The 16,767-nt window shown below is 37.9% G+C and overlaps 1 protein-coding gene across 9 annotated transcripts in view; it reads left to right on the top strand.

The window, feature by feature from the left end:
- Window positions 1-16,767, top strand: part of lqf (epsin homolog lqf) — a 255,684-nt gene that overhangs the window by 90,431 nt on the left and 148,486 nt on the right. For all 9 annotated transcript variants that reach the window (XM_068228319.1, XM_067149807.2, XM_067149808.2 and 6 more), the window contains one exon: window positions 9,352-9,511. In XM_068228319.1, the coding sequence (XP_068084420.1) occupies window positions 9,352-9,511 (160 nt within the window). The remainder of the gene's footprint in view (window positions 1-9,351; window positions 9,512-16,767) is intronic.

Raw genomic sequence — 16,767 nt, 5'->3', positions numbered from 1 at the left:
CTTGCTCCGGTCCATCCATCTTTCATAACTTCTTTCAGCTTTTCAGTATCCTCCGAAGACAGTCGAGGGCCCAGATTCAACTCCACACCACCGATCACAAACAGTACCATCACAACACATGCTGTTAACACAAACTGTGTAAAGTTATAGGGGCTGTTGGCATTGTGAATGGATATTACTTTCATCCTACAATGCCAGCTCCCTATAGCACACCTGTATTGCTCGGTCAACACTCCCATTCTTCCTCATACACACTCTAGTCACACACTCAGCACTACACGTCTGTTCACCTCGCTGGTTGGATTACAACTGATTGATTTCTGAACAGGATCAGCTATTTGTTGTTTTTGCACTGCTAAGATAGCAGAACTGATGTACTTGTTCCAATTTTGATCCATCTTGGGTTATGTTTGTTCAGTTGTCGACAAACAGGTAACACTACTGTTTCGAACTTGCTTATCTTGAGACTAAATTGCTTGAATATAGCATTCCAGTCATTCAGCTTTTGTTGTACTTTGGCCTCCTTATTACCACATATCACATCATCATCTGCAAAGGCAAGAGCTTAGGGTTATTGTTGAGTCTTTTTAACTCTTTTAATTACCGTATTTACGTGAATAATCCCTGCATATTTTTTTATTTTTTTTTAAATTTTGAGACACGAAATGGGGGTGTGGGTTTTATTTGCATCGAGGTTGCCAACACACTCCTGGCTCACCTAGTTTTCGATGCTGAGTGCACAGTTACGCTTTGTGCAACCGTAGATGGAAGAAAACTGTCCCCATATGTCATATTTAAACAGAAAACAATTCAGACTTTTAATTCTAAACTGATTTTACATTTTTTTAAAATAGTACCATATTTTACAGAGTAATTTAAATTCAAAATTTCTCCACGTCACGATAGAACGCGTCTTCCGGAACTTGATGGGGTAGCTTTACGCACTTTCACTCACTTCGGTGTGTCTACAGTGTGTTTCATAGTTGAAAATAGAGTGAAATCGTAATTCTTTTGTATTCAGTGTTTTAAGGAACTCCACAATATCACATAGCAGGCAGTATGCGGAAAAGCAGAATCCGCAAAAACTGGCAAGGATTGGCATTTCAGAATTACAAGATGGCTGTTAATTCAAAAACACGTAATTGGAAGTCCTATTTCTGTATTACAAGGACTTCGAATTAACGAGGTTGTACTGTATTGCAAAACTAACATCAGATTACGCTGGTGTGTTTATTTCAAGTGTTTACATTGCACGAAAAGAATTATCCACCACTGATCATGTTACTGTCCAGTAAAAAGAGACCATGTGTGAGAAGTGTTTTAGACATGGTGTGTGACGAACTTGTAAGTAATTTAGGAGAGGATTCTTGTGATGCAAGAGATAATGAATTTTCCCATCTACAGGGAACCAAGCCTATTGCAAATTCAGATTAATGAAATACCTGTCACGTAGGCCTACTTGCTCATTTTCATTTTACATGTTCATATTTGCGTAAAGACCACGTGGACCTTGCGGAATGATACAAAATGTTTGTTTATGCCAACTTTACTCTTTCGATGGAAGGAATTTTAGTTCATTTCATTTTTTTGTCAAAATGAGCCTTCCTAAAATGAGGGTGTGGGCATTATTCGATGGCGGGGATTATTCGGGTAAATGCAGTATTTTTTCATCCATTACAGTGATGGATAAAAATAGTGATAGTGAGGTGCCTTGTTGTACACCCTACCTAGTCTTAAACCACTCTGAATATCCATCGCCTATTTGAACACATCTCTGGCAATGTTCATACAGCCTTTTGATTTTATTGAAGATGCTTGTTGTTCAAAGGGGCCTAACATCTAGGTCATCGGCCCCTTGATTTTATTAATTAAAGCACATGGTATAGATCTATTCCCAGATTTTTTTTTTATTATTTTTTTTGTGCACTTTTGTAAACATTCTCAATATCTAGGAAAATGAAGACCTCTTTTCCTTTTTCCCAGTGCTTCTCCATTATCATTCTTACAGAAAATATTAGATCTGTGGCTGCCTTATTCTTTCTAAAACCATATTGCTCCTCTTGAAGCTGTGGTTCAGTTATGTTTTCGATCTCTTTTCTGTGATTTGTTCCAGTATTTTGAGTCAATGAGATACAAGAGTGATGCCCTGTAGTTGCTGGGTTTCTTAAATAATGGGACAATGACTCCTTTAGTCCAGTCTTTGGGTAGTTTTCTTCTTTCCAAATGGTGTTTAGGACTCCTAAACCACCATTGCAATCCTTGGACTCAGCAGCCTTGATCATGTCAGCACTTAACCTCATCCATGCCTGTTGCTTTGGCTTTATGCATGTTCTTTATGGCATTTTTCATTTCCATCCATGTTACAGATCGCTTCACATTCTGAATATTTTCTTTTGCCATGGTCTTCCGTTGTTTGACATTTAAATTTATGCCATTGTATCATTTTTCAAAACACTGTCCCATCTCATCTCTGATCTCTCTGTCATTCCAAGTGATGTTTCAGTCTTATTTCTCTAGGGCCTTTATTCCTTCATAGTTGTTTTTCTTACTTCTCACCACTTGATATAACAGTTTCTTGTTGTTCTTGCTGTCCTCTTCTAGTTTCTGTGCAAATTCAGTCTAGGTTCTCTCTTTTCTCATTAGAAATGATTCTTTTACTTTAAGTTTTGGGGCTGTGTACAGCTGAGTTCTTCTAACCTTTCTTCATTCTTTGCCACACCTTTTTCTCTTACTCCGCTACTTGTTTTGCCAACAATATTGTCTGCAGTGTCCACTAGGGTTTTCTTAAATCCAAGCCATTGTTCTTCAATTCTTTCTACTTCAGATTTGGGCAGTTGGTCTCTAATTTTCATCTGGTATTCAGACCTCATTTCTAGTTTTTCAAATTCCCAAACTTTCATCCTGGGTTTATGCATGGTATTTAAGTTAAAAAAGTGCCAGGTGGCTAATAGTAACCTTCATTCACTCCCTAGACTTTCTCCTGGCAGCACTTTCACATCTCTAATAAATGTTCCAGCCTCCTTGTCTATAATGGCATAGTCATTGAGAATTTTCTGTCTCCATTCTAACTGTATGTTGTAATATTATGGCTCAGCTGCTTTTTGAACTAGATGATTTTGATAACTAGGTTGTGTTGTATGTAGTAGTCAAGGAGACATTCACCCGTGCGGTTCCTATTTCCATATCCATGAGGACTGGTCACTGCCTCTTCTGTCCTTTTAGTTCTCACCTGAACATTTAGGCCTCCCATAATGAGTACCGTAAAGCGGGGTAACTTCGGCCATACAGGGTAACTTCGGCCACTGACGAATAGCAACACTTATTTTCTCCTGCCTCCTAAACTGAAAAAGATAAAGCACTTGCAACAACTGAAATGCACGTAGGATAGAATGCTCTATCAACACTCGGTAGTCCAAAGAACATTGGTGGGCTCATTTTTGAGTCAATCCATTTTTTTTCGCAGCCCCGACTATTGTCTTGTCTGGTAACAGCAGAAAACAAACTGTTCTCTAGCCCCAGCATTCGATTCTCCATTCCAGTGGTTTGTGGGGTCAAAATGTAAGTACGTCTGGTAACTGATCAACCTAATTTGATGCATTTTATTCAAATAGGTTCTTCAGGGAATAGTTTTGTGATGAAAGTTGTCCACTTCCGTGGTAACTTTGGCCATGCCAAGAACGTACAGGAAAACATTACGCGACTGCGAGTTTTGTAATTACGAGCCTGTTTACTTCAAGAATGCTTTAGAAGAGATTAAAAAGCCACAATAACAATAAATGGAGAAGTTTATCCCGACAGGGAGGAGAAGGACGGTTTCTATTTTCAATGATAAATAGACGGAAACCAGTTGACATGGACGAGGTGCAATTAAGAACTTGATTTACAGCCCAGATATTTTCTAATTTAGAAGACAGTGTATTATGAGAACAGTCTATAAGATTGCTTTTTTTCCGATCCCCTTTTCCCTCCATACTATTGAGCTTTATGATTTTTGTACTTTTTAATTATTATCTTTTGAACCATTACGAATAATGACGCAATGCAACACGTAATTTGTAATATCATACAATGCTTGTATGCTTAGGCTAAATAAAATAGTTTCTTCTTTGTGAAAAATGTGAATTTGGTCACTATACTTCTGTTTCACCACCAATCGTTTTAATTTGTTTGTAATTGTTGATACTGGGCTTTTTGCAGGTTTTTAAAAAATATTCACAGTGGCCGAAGTAACACTACATCGAAGAAAACTTCGTTTTAAGAGATATTTCATTACTGAATAACAATTTGAATTATGTTCATATTTAGAAATGAAGAACAAACATGGCAGAACTTATATTAATTTTTCAGAAAATTAGAGGGAATATTTCACATTTTAATTTTAAAAATATATGAGAAAGTGACCGAAGTTTTACGGTACTGCCTTGTTTGATGTGGTCCTTTAATTCTTGAAGAAATCCAACTTTCTTGAGTACACTCAGTCTGTGGAGCTTAAATCTGAACAATGATCAAGGTGTTTTTGTTGATTTTCTGATGTAGCTTAACAGTTTTAGTTTATTATCATATTCAATATCAGCCATAGCATTCATATTGCCGGGCGGAGTGGTTCAGACGGTTGAGGCTCTGGCCTTCTGACCCGAACTTGGGGTTCGATCCTTGCTCGGTCTAGTGGTATTTGAAGGTGCTCAAATACGTCAGCCTTGTGTCAGTAGATTTACTGGGACGTAAAAGAACTCCTGCTGGACAAAATTCCGGCACCTTGGCGTCTCCGAAAACCATAAAAGCAGTTAGTGGGACGTAAACCCAATAACATTATTAGCATTGATATTGTTCATTATGAATGCCACACTATTCCATGTTTCTTTATTTCAATGCCAGTAGAGTTTATAACCTTTTTGCAGCAGTTCTTTCCTTTTCCACTTTGTTTTGCTCAGTCCAAGGACATCAGTCTTACGTCTTTCCACGAGATCTACAAGCTCCTCACATTTAGCAGTCAGGGTAATGGTATTTAATGTTGCTATTTTAAATTTGTTTTTCCATCCAGGACTTTTCTTCTTTGAATAATTCCGTTTAACTTTGGGCTTATGACAGTCATCCTTACCAGTAGAAGGAGATCTTTGTCTCGGTTTTTGTTTACATCTGAGGCTCATTTTATGATGTAGTCCTAAAAAAAGTAAATTTATATTTTGTACAACTTTTGTTAAGTACAAATTTTCGGTATAAGTTCTTCTTCTTCTTCTCCTCCTTAATTTATTGGAGTTGGCAGTCGATGGGGATTTGGCACAGTTTTACAGCCGGATGTCCTCCTGGCTCCAAATGTATATGGTGGAGTGTATTTACTATTTTATGTTTGTGTAGTGGTTTCTAATATGATGTCTGGCTAAGCCAGAAAAATCAACCATACACAGTTAAAATCCTTGGCTCAGCCAGGAATCAAACCCATGGCCTGTGAACCGAAGGCCAGTAAGCTGACCATTCAGCCAAAAAGACGGATATCAATAGTTCTATCAATGGAGGTTTTGATAATTCCTGTTTTGAGCACGTCTTCCCTATATTGCTACATATATATACTATGTACATACATACATATTTATTCAGTGTTTAGTCTGCAAGCCTCTGTGAATCAACTAAGCACTTCAAAATCCTCTGTTTGCAACTAGCTCTATGGTCTCCTTTAGTTTCATTTCTTTAAATCATTAAGAAACTGAGTCGAAACCATCATCGCCTTTGTCTTCCCCTACTTCTCTTATCCTATGCGCTTGAGTCTATTATTATTATTATTATTATTATTATTATTATTATTATTATTATTATTATTATTCCCTTCCTGCATTCACTTCACATGAAGCCATTACCAATGCAGGGTTATACATGCAATTTCATCAGGTTTATTTTAACAGCCTTTATCTTTGTATTCCAAGTTCCCTCCTGCTAGACATGATACTGTAGAATTTCACCTTATTTTCTTGACACGGCATAAGCCCAAAAGCCTATACAGTATCATGTCTATAAGTACGGGCTGTGAAAGCACCAATGGCTACCCTCCTGCTGTTACTGATATTGTATAGTAATAAAATAATATATAGCCTAGTGTACTATACTTTACATCACCTTAAATACTAATTTCCTAATGATGTCTAAACAAACAAATTGAACTGAACTTTCTTTCAACATTTGTATATCTGATCTGGTTACAAACATGAATTATGGGGCAAATATTTGAAATGTACCGACAAAGTTATATTTTTATTTATATGCTGTAGATCTTTGCTGTGAATTCCTTCAAAGCCATTTCAGAAATAAAACTGAAGTCTTCTTTTAAAATTGAATTTTATACATATACTGTATTATATTCTTGACTCCTTGGAAACAACTTGGCGAACGAAATGGAATTTGATGGGGAGCTATCAATATTAATGGGGCTTATGGAAGAAAGAAAGTAGAACTGGCTGAGTCAGCAAAGAGGATGCATCTGGATGTGCTAGGAGTAAGTGATATTCGGGTAAGGGGAGATAACGAGGAAGAGATAGGAGATTATAAAGTGTACTTGACGGGTGTTAAAAAGGGAAGGGCAGAGTCTGGGGTAATGCTCTTTATCAGGAATACCATTGCACTCAACATAGTTTCTGTTAGGCACATAAATGAGCAAATGATGTGGGTAGATTTGTCAGTTGGAGGAATTAAGACTAGAATTGTCTCTGTGTATTCTCCATGTGAGGGTGCAGATGAGGATGAATTGACAAGTTTTATGAAGCATTGAGTGATATCGTGGTCAGGGTCAACAGCAAAGATAGAATAGTGCTAATGGGCGAGTTGGGAATAGAACTGAAGGATACGAAAGGGTGATTGGTAAATGTGGGGAAGATATGGAAGCTAATGGGAATGGGAAGCGTTCGCTGGACTTCTGTGCTAGTATGGGGTTTAGCAGTTACGAATACATTCTTCAAGCATAAGGCTATTCACCGCTACACATGGGAGGCTAGGGGTACCAGATCCATAATAGACTATATCTTAACCGACTTCGAATTCAGGAAATCTGTTAGGAATGTAAGAGTTTTCCAGAGATTTTTCGATGATACAGACCACTATCTGATCTGTAGTGAACTAAGTATCTCTAGACCTAGGATGGAGAAAGTGAAATCTGTCTGCAAATGAATGAGGGTAGAAAATCTCCAGGACGAGGAAATTAGACGGAAGTACATGGATATGATTAGTGAGAAGTTTCAACAGTAGACAGTAAGCAGGTTCAGGATATAGAAAGTGAATGGAAGGCATGCAGGGTGCTGTAGTAGAAACAACAAGGGAATGCCTAAGAACAATGTGTGTAAAGATGGGAAAAGGCAAACATCTTGGTGGAATGATGAAGTGAGAGCAGCTTGTAAACGTAAAAAGAAGGCTTATCAGAAATGGCTCAGACAAGGGATGAGGCAGACAGGGATTTGTACGTAGATGAAAGAAACAGAGTGAAAGAAATAGTTGTTGAATCCAAAAAGAAGTCGTGGGAAGATTTTGGTAATAACCTTGAAAGGCTAGGTCAAGCAGCAGGGAAACCTTTCTGGACGTAATAAAGAATCTTAGGAAGGGAGGGAAAAAGGAAATGAACAGTGTTTTGAGTAATTCAGGTGAACTCATAATAGATCCCAGGGAATCACTAGAGAGGTGGAGGGAATATTTTGATCATCATCTCAGTGTAAAAGGAAATCATCATGGTGGTGTTGCGAACAGCCAAGCTCATGGGGAGGAGGAAAATGATGTTGGTGAAATTACGCTTGATGAAGTGGAAAGGATGGTAAATAAACTCCATTGTCATAAAGCAGCAGGAATAGATGTAATTAGACCTGAAATGGTGAAGTATAGTTGGAAGGCAGGGATGAAATGGCTTCATAGAGTAGTAAGATTAGCATGGAGTGTTGGTAAGGTACCTTCAGATTGGACAAAAGTAGTAATTGCACCTATCGATAAGCAAGGGAACATGAAGGATTGCAACAACTATCGAGGTATCTCATTGGTTAGTATACCAGCAAAGTATTCACTGGCATCTTGGAAGGGAGGGTACACTCAGTCGTTGAGAGGAAGTTGGATGAAAACCAGTGTGGTTTCAGACCACAGAGAGGCTGTCAGTATCAGATTTTCAGTATGCACCAGGTAACTGAAAAATGGTACGAGAGGAATAGGTAGTTGTGTTTATGTTTCGTAGATCTAGAGAAAGCATATGACAGGGTACCGAGGGAAGAGATGTTCGCTATACTGGGGGACTATTGAATTAATGGTAGATTATTAAAATCATACAAAGGCATTTATGTTGACAATTGGGCTTCGGTGAGAATTGATGGTAGAATGAGTTCTGGTTCAGGGTACTTACAAGGGTTAAACAAGGCTGTAATCTTTCACCTTTGCTTTTCGTAGTTTACATGGATCATCTGCTGAAAGGTATAAAATGGCAGGAAGGGATTCAGTTAGGTGGAAATGTACTAAGCAGTCTGGCCTATGCTGACGACTTGGTCTTAATGGCAGATAGTGCCGAAAGCTTACAGTCTAATATCTTGGAACTTGAAAATAGGTGCAATGAGTATGGTATGAAAATTAGCCTCTCGAAGACTAAATTGATGTCAGTAGGTAAGAAATTAACAGAATTGAATGTGAGATTGGTGATACAAAGTTAGAACAGGTTGATAATTTCAAGTATTTAGGTTGTGTGTTCTCCCAGGATGGTAATATAGTAAGTGAGATTGAATCAAGGTGTTGTAAAGCTAATGCAGTGAACTCACAGTTGTGATGAACAGTATTCTGTAAGAAGGAAGTCAGCTCCCAGATGAAACTATCTTTACATCGATCTGTTTTCAGACCAACTTTGCTTTACGAGAGCGGAAGCTGGGTGGACTCAGGGTATCTTATTCATAAGTTGGAAGTAACAGACATGGAAGTAGCAGGAATGATTGCTGGTACAAACAGGTGGGAACAATGGCAGGAGGGTACTTGGAATGAGGAGATAAAGGCTAATTTAGGAATGAACTCAATGGATGAAGCTGCACGCATAAACCGGCTTTGGTGGAGGGGTCATGTGAGGGGAATGGAGGAGGATAGGGTATCTAGGAGAATAATGGACTCTCTTATGGAGGGTAAGAGAAGTAGAGGTAGACAAAGACTATGATGGTTAGACTCAGTTTCTAACGATTTAAAGATAAGAGGTGTAAAACTAAATGAGGCCACAACACTAGTTGCAGATCGAGGATTGTGGCGACGTTTAGTAAATTCTTAGAGGCTTGCAGACTGAACGCAGAAAGGCATAACAGTCTATAATGATAATGTGTGAATGTATGTATGTTTTTAATATCTTCTGATTTTTCTTGGTAGAACTTGAGACAGCACGTCCACAGACTGTTGGAGAGGAGGAGCTGCAACTGCAGCTAGCTTTGGCCATGTCGAGAGAGGAAGCTGAACAGGAGGAGCAAAGAAGACGAAGCGATGATGTGCGATTACAGCTTGCGCTATCGCAGAGTGAAGAAGAATTCAAGTAAGAATTGATGTTTTAAATTCAAGGGATAGAATTCCCACAGTGACTTGGCTGCTAACTTTCCATCATTTAATGTATTATGAAACTAATCCTTCAGAAAAATCGCAATATCCATTTTTTTGTTTCTCCTGTTCATATTTTAATGTATTATGAAGTTTTGTATTGGTCTACAAGCACTACTAAATTGGATTGAACAATGCAGTGCATCTGCAGACTTGTATCTAGGCACCAAACAGCAAGGTAATAGTTCTGCACAGACGTGACATACTGTACCCTACAGGGCACATCAGTACTGCAGGATCATACCTACCTGCTTACCTTCTCTTGCATACGGGCACCAGCTCAGCTGCAGTCGGCAGAAGTGGTCGATAGTTGGGTTCTTATGACGAGAGGATCATGGGGAACTCATACAATTACATTAAACTAAGAAATGAGGAACACTTGCGCAGCGATCAGAATTTTTGAGCATAAGTTTGTATTCATAACTCAAATTATTTACAATGATTGCACCTGGAGTGCCCAAATAAATGCCCCAAAGGCTCACATCTACAGTTTAAAAGGAAAACAAAGAAATACAATCTGGATGATGACGTTATGCTGAGGTTTGTCGATCTGTGAACCAAGAAAGACCGGATGTGTTCCCCACATGGAAACCGCATCCCTGTGCCTGCGACATAAAATGATATGATGGTAGAATTAAGGATACCCGCAGAGATTATCGCTATTATGAAAGTTTCCTCCCATACCGGGATATTTATATACACAAAAATAGCAGCACAATAAGTAATAAAAATAATCTCAGATAACCTACTCTAGCGCCCTCAATTTCATATTTACACGGACGTGAACCCACATCCACCAGGCAGAATTTCGTGTCAACAGATGGACTCTCACAATAATTATATCGTGCAAGATAACTTAAGGGTAAATATGCAACCATAAGAAATGCAGAAACAACAAAAAAATAAAGGAAAGGAGATAAACGTTCGAATCAATGAGGTAACAGTGTCCCCAGAAAACATCTCTGTTTCAAAGGAAAGATGACCTTCCCGCGGGCTACACCAAGATGGCTGTGCCACCCCCTTAGTGCGGGCCGTGCATTGACCTGCTTCGTCTAGCCATGAGGGACTCGCCCTAAGCAAAAAAATTTGTAAACACACCGACCGGCTGTGACCCAGTATCCTGGTTCTCGTGCTCCCAGAGCTAACTTCACAAAGGGGCTTTTATTTATCTACCCTTGACAAAGCAAAATAGCCACAAAAATAAGTGAGGAAATACATCTTACACTATGTATCCGATTTCACTGACAAACAACCACGGGCCCCAATTATAACATAAAAAGTCTACGATCGTGCTACACCCCGATAAATCAAATATCGTCAAATTTACGACAAGGTCACAGTCACCTAAGGTCTGTGGTTCAAGCCCTGTCTGGCAGAGTCGCACAGACTCCAATAATACTAATGTCTCCACCAGCGTTACAGATCACGTTCATCTAAGTTGCATAAATAGAGCCATGCCTATGATCGAAATACGATTAGCATGCACCCCTAACATCACGCAGATATGTCTGCCCTTCCCCATAAGATGAAAGGATGATTATACAAGTACCCTAATCATACAAGAGAAAGGAAAACGTATCCAACGACCGACACAAAGACATATCCCGTCTACCACTCTCAAGCAACTTATATCCGCATGGCACACAACATCTTGCCGTGTTATCAAGATTACATCATTGTCTGCTTTACATAAAGATGAAAAAACAAATCTACTGTAACTACTCTTACCCTTAGATATATCAAAACAATCTTAATATGCAGCCTGATGGGCCACAATCAAATCCTATATTGATATTTACAAGTTTAATTCTACTATCTCTGCGTTACACCCCCAACTCTACCACATGTCTAGTATCTCATGGTCCACTTATCTCATTACTAGCTGATGTACCCGTGCTTCGCTACGGGATTCTCAGAAAGACTGACTTTGTGGTTTTCCTAACTGAAATCAACATAGGTCATTACAAAAACGTAAGTATGAATGTAGCGATTAAAAGCAATGCTATTATATAAAATACTCGATCAAATGGAAAGCCGCACATTTCATCACTTTTAACGAACAGTGCTGCGGTTAGATTGCGGTGCCAATCTAATAGTCCAAAGTTCCAGAGCTGGGATGACCAGGCCGCAGATTGCCATGAACACTCATCTGTCATTATTCCGCTAAATATGCACACTGTTCATTCCAATCAGTACCTCAGAGTAGGGATTGAATAGCCCGAATGCTATGAAGATCCAGTGTGTTACGTACCAGTAGTATCAGAAAATTTATAAACCAGGGGAATGGCATGCTAAAGAAGAAGGTTATCTAACTCACCAGCTACTTCCCATCAATATTCAGGCAGGATCCATGCTGAATACAATTGTGAAAACCAGAGGAAGCATTACATCAAGTCCAAGTGCTTCAGAATGCGGAGCAAACTCCAGGAAAAGAAAGTATGCACCATACTGCAAATATGAAAAATGGAAAAAGTTGTAAAAAGTTGGTTTGAAACTTCAAGAGCCGCAGGCATTCCAGTTGATGGTGTGGGCTTAAGGGAAAAGGCGCTTAAAGTGGCAAACATTCTTGGCATTGAAAATTTCAGTGCGTCCAATTACTGGATCGACCGATTTAGGAAAAGGTATAACCTAACCTATAAAACTGTTTGTGGGTAATCTAATGCAGTTAGTGTTGAAACTGTGGAAGAATGGATTGATAGAAGATTGCAGGAGCTGACCAAGGATTACGAACCGAGGAACATTTTTAACGTAGATGAAACTGGACTATTTTTTCAGTGTGTTGCCCAGGAAGACTTTGGCATTCAAAGGAGATAAAGGAGGGAAATACAGCAAGATGAGGCTCGCAGTGACGTTGAGAGCCAATGTTGATGGCTCTGAGAAGCTCCACCCTTATGTGATAGGGAAATCTAAAAAGCCTTGTTGCTTCAAGAATATGTGATCATTACCTACTGCTTACGATGCCAACTATAATAATAATAATAATAATAATAATAATAATAATAATAATAATAATAATAATAATAATAATAATAATAATAATAATAATGACTCGAAAGAGTATAAAGAAACAGCAGTTAATTGCTCTGGATTAAAAAATGGGTGTGCAAAATAGGAAGATCCTTCTTTTCATCGACAGTTGTGGATGTTAATTTGAGGAATGTGCAGTTAGAATTTCTGCCTGCTAACTACACAAGCAGGCTACAACCTATGGATTTAGGGGTTATTCACTCCTTTAAGTCACTTTATAGGAAGAACCTGGTGCAGCAAATTTTATTCCTTATGGATGCTGGAAAGGATCCATCATCATTTAAGGTTTCAATCCTGGATGTGCTTCACTTCACTGCAAAGTCTTGGAAATCCGTGAAGCAGACGACCATCTCAAATTGTTTCTTGAAAGCAGGTTTTATCAAGAATCATGCCGAATCTCAGCTGCCAGAAGAAGAAGAAGAAGAAGAAGAAGAGGAAGGCCTGCTACCTGATGTATGGAGAATGTTGCAGTCAGGCTGCACTACTGAAGATTTTCTTCGGGTAGATGATTCTCTGATCACTGCAGAGGAAAGAAGTGTGAAGGAATTGGTTGCTGAGCAAACAGCAGCCGAGTCTCCCACCGGTGACAGTGATGAAGCAAAGGAAGACAGTGAAGTGGTGCTTACCAGTGCTGATGCAAGTGCAGCAGTGGATGTTTTATGCAGGTATCTGTCATCTGTAGAGGGGGCTGAAAATAATTTTCATAACCTTTATGAGCTTGAAAAACAAATAAAGGTCATAAGAAATAAGAAGTGTAAACAGAGATCGATTCTGGACTATTTTGTTAGGAAGCAGTTGTTGTGTAGTTTTCCATCTGGAATAAATTTGTGTTAATGTTGTAAATACAGGTACAATAGTAGCAATGTTTCATTCAGAGAAAATATTGCATCTTAGATAATTCTATAGTCATTCTAAGAAAGTAACTACTGTATATTAAGAGAATATATTACACAAATTTTTAACCACCTGCTGGTAACCTTCTCCTGGGCAAAAGATGAACGGAATTACAAAGACAGTGTAGTTAACAGTTAATACAGTACAGTAATTATTAACTTACATGGACATTTATTTGAGGTAAATACAGTAAATCGATTGAGATTGAAATACTCTATATAAATTAATAATATGCATTTGTGTAACATTTACCTCCTTTTTCAGAGCATTTTTATATATACCTGTACAAGTTGTTTCCCACGATTTACACTTTCCCCTTTTACATTTTCCCCCCTTTTACACCAGTATTCCTTGGTCCCTTGAAAAGCGTAAAAGAGGGGTAATACTGTATATATTTCAGTTGTAAGTAGTGTAAATTAACAAATTTCATAATCATTTTCAGGAAATAGACTATCACCAAATTATCTTATGGTTCAATCCTGCATTTATTTCAAGTTTCTCTCATGCTAACATAACAGGTGGATTTAAAAAGGCTGGAATAGTGCCTTTTAATCAAAATGTGATCTCCTCGTCAGCTATTGCCTCATCTTTCACAACTGAGAGACCTTCCTCAGAAAGAAGTGAATTTGAAGACTCAAATTCCAATGTCGAGCACTTTCTTCGGCTTTCCAGTGAACTAAGACGTGAAAGACTCGCGATAAGAAGAAGAAGAAACTCTTCCGCGAAGTGCCAGTAGGAGGAAGGAAGACCTAGCAAGGTTGATGTTGACTTATTGATTCCTGGACCTTCAGGTGTAAAGTTAGGTGATGATTGGATAATTATCATATATGAAAAATCATATCCTAATGATTCAGAATGCAAAACTGAGGCAAAGTGGAGTCATTGCAGGTCTTGTAGCCATAATATGCATGACGGTTGCCAGTCGCAAGATACTGATGACATAATTGTGTATTTGTGTGACGTGTGTTGTGAAGATTCATCAAAAGAGGAAAATTCCTGTGAAATGTAGTTTTACAACTCTTGAAAGTAAAAAGTGTTCTAAAATAATTATCACCAAATTACCTTGCAACTACCGCCAAATTACCTATATGTATCACCAAATAACCTAACTTAGTTGAGTTGCGCAAACTCATATAAGAGTTCAAGATGAAGTAATTGCAAGAAAACCTTCCTGATCAAAACCACTAGCTAGTGTTCTGTTCTGTATGATACATGGAATTTAAAGGAAATAAATAATGTATTTTCCCCTACTCCGATGCTGTGTGTTCTCAGTACTGCTATATAGTGTTGAGGCCTGGATACTTGCAGCCAAGTCCAGCAAAAGACTAGAATCCTTTGAATTAAAACTAAAAAAGTCATGGTTGGACAAAGTACACAACACTAAAATACTTGAATTACTACAAAAAGAAATAAAGACCATGTACACCATTTAAAGAAAGAAAACCATTGAGTACTATGATCACATAATGAGGAACCGCGAGTTCCAACTACTTAAAATAGTATCGTCGACTTGCAAATCCTACTAAATAATTTTTTTTTTTAAAACCTTGAATTGTAGTTATTGATACCAATGGAAAGCTCTCAGTGCCCTCTGTATGGCTGTGAAATTTTAAATAAAAAACCTCCTAAACTGTTTTCGTTTCAACACAGTCTTAACACTGCATTCTGATACCTAGAGTATTATCATGAAAAAAGATGCTAAAGTTCTAAATCTAGGATAAGAATGTATTGTTCAAAACTGTAAACACTGATCAGACAGTACCTTGAAGGAAGTTGAACAGTGGCATATCCAGTTTTGAAAAGTAAAGAAACTTCTTACAACGAAGAATAAAAGTAAATCTCTTTGCCCCATTCAAGGAGAATAATTTTATAATTTCCAATCCAGACAGTGAAAGAACTTAAACAGAAGAGGGAAGTCTGTTCAGAACAAACTTCTTCCTAATTCCATCCCGAGAGCATCATCATGGGGAGCCAAAAATTGAATGGCGTCAAAACATTACCGAAAAAATTACACTACGGAGACTACTAGGATGAGCTGTAAAAACGTGAGTTTTTTGGACCCTTTCAAGGAACGGGGCCTTCTACTTGACAATGAAGGTAATGAAGATGGAGAAGTGTTCGATTTGAAGGCCGCTGAAAACGTTGAGATTACTTGATCATTTTGAACATTGGGAGTATTTTCAAAATAAAGACTCGGCATTCTGAACTTCTACTTTTGCATTTAAAAATATTTTTTTTTTTTTACCTGTGCTTGCTATATATCTTTTCGAAACTTTTACCACAATTTTTTAGTTAATATTTTTGGTCAAGATGATTGTAAATGTTTTGCCTTCTTAAAAGCAGTGATTGCTATTTTTCTTTTTTGTTTTGCAAGTATGATTTGTTTGGTTAAATTTACAAGTCATCATGATATCTGGACCATGAAAAGAGTTAATTTTATTTGTTACTTTACTAGACTTTTACTTTGCTCTTTCCTCTAATTTTTTTTCCCCCCCTGTCAAGTTCAGCTCATTCAGGAGCTAATGATTTGATGTGTTCAGATGATTATACTGTAAACCCAAAAGAAGGGGGGTTAATTTCAACATGGACAAAAATTACTTATATTAAATATTTTGTGGTCATTTATTTTAATTAGTTTCATTTGGTTGTCACTCCCCAGTTACGTGTTCCAAAATATTGTAATATTGCAGCCACTTGCATTTTATAACGCTTAAAATGAGTTCAGAATACATAGACAGGAAAAAAGTCGGATCTGCTATAACTCTAGTAGGTTTTGCAAGTGGAAGTCAAATTTGACAGGTTTTGCAAATCAGACTGTGAACAAGGTGGTTGTCGATGCAAATGCAAAACTTGCTATCCGTGAACTTTAAATTATTATAGCTCAAAAAACTTTTTGACGAGATTATACAGACTTTAAGGTTAAAATCAGGGATTTTTTCCTGATTTATAAAAATAATTTATCTCTTGGGGATTAGCCATAAGACATTTTTGCCAATTTCCTCCATTACGTTTATGATACGTTTAGCAGGGTTTGCAGGTGGACGATTCAGTTATCATACAAAGTAACATTGAAGGAAGAAGAGGCCACTAATGAAACAAATATCTTGTTTAAAAACCTTGGTGACTGGTATGGAACCAGCACTTCCACATTGTTCGGAGTTGCAGAGCATAAACAGCAAATTGCTCTGATGACAGCCAGCATCTGATGAGGATATGGTATAAGAAAACAGAAGTATTGATTTGATACATTGATTTCTTCTTCTTCTGTGGCGA

Source organism: Anabrus simplex, chromosome 6 (assembly GCF_040414725.1).
Source record: "Anabrus simplex isolate iqAnaSimp1 chromosome 6, ASM4041472v1, whole genome shotgun sequence".
In the NCBI taxonomy this organism is placed as follows: Eukaryota; Metazoa; Arthropoda; class Insecta; order Orthoptera; family Tettigoniidae; genus Anabrus; species Anabrus simplex.
Note: the sequence above shows the minus strand (reverse complement) of the source record. Positions and strands in the feature narration are given on the sequence as shown.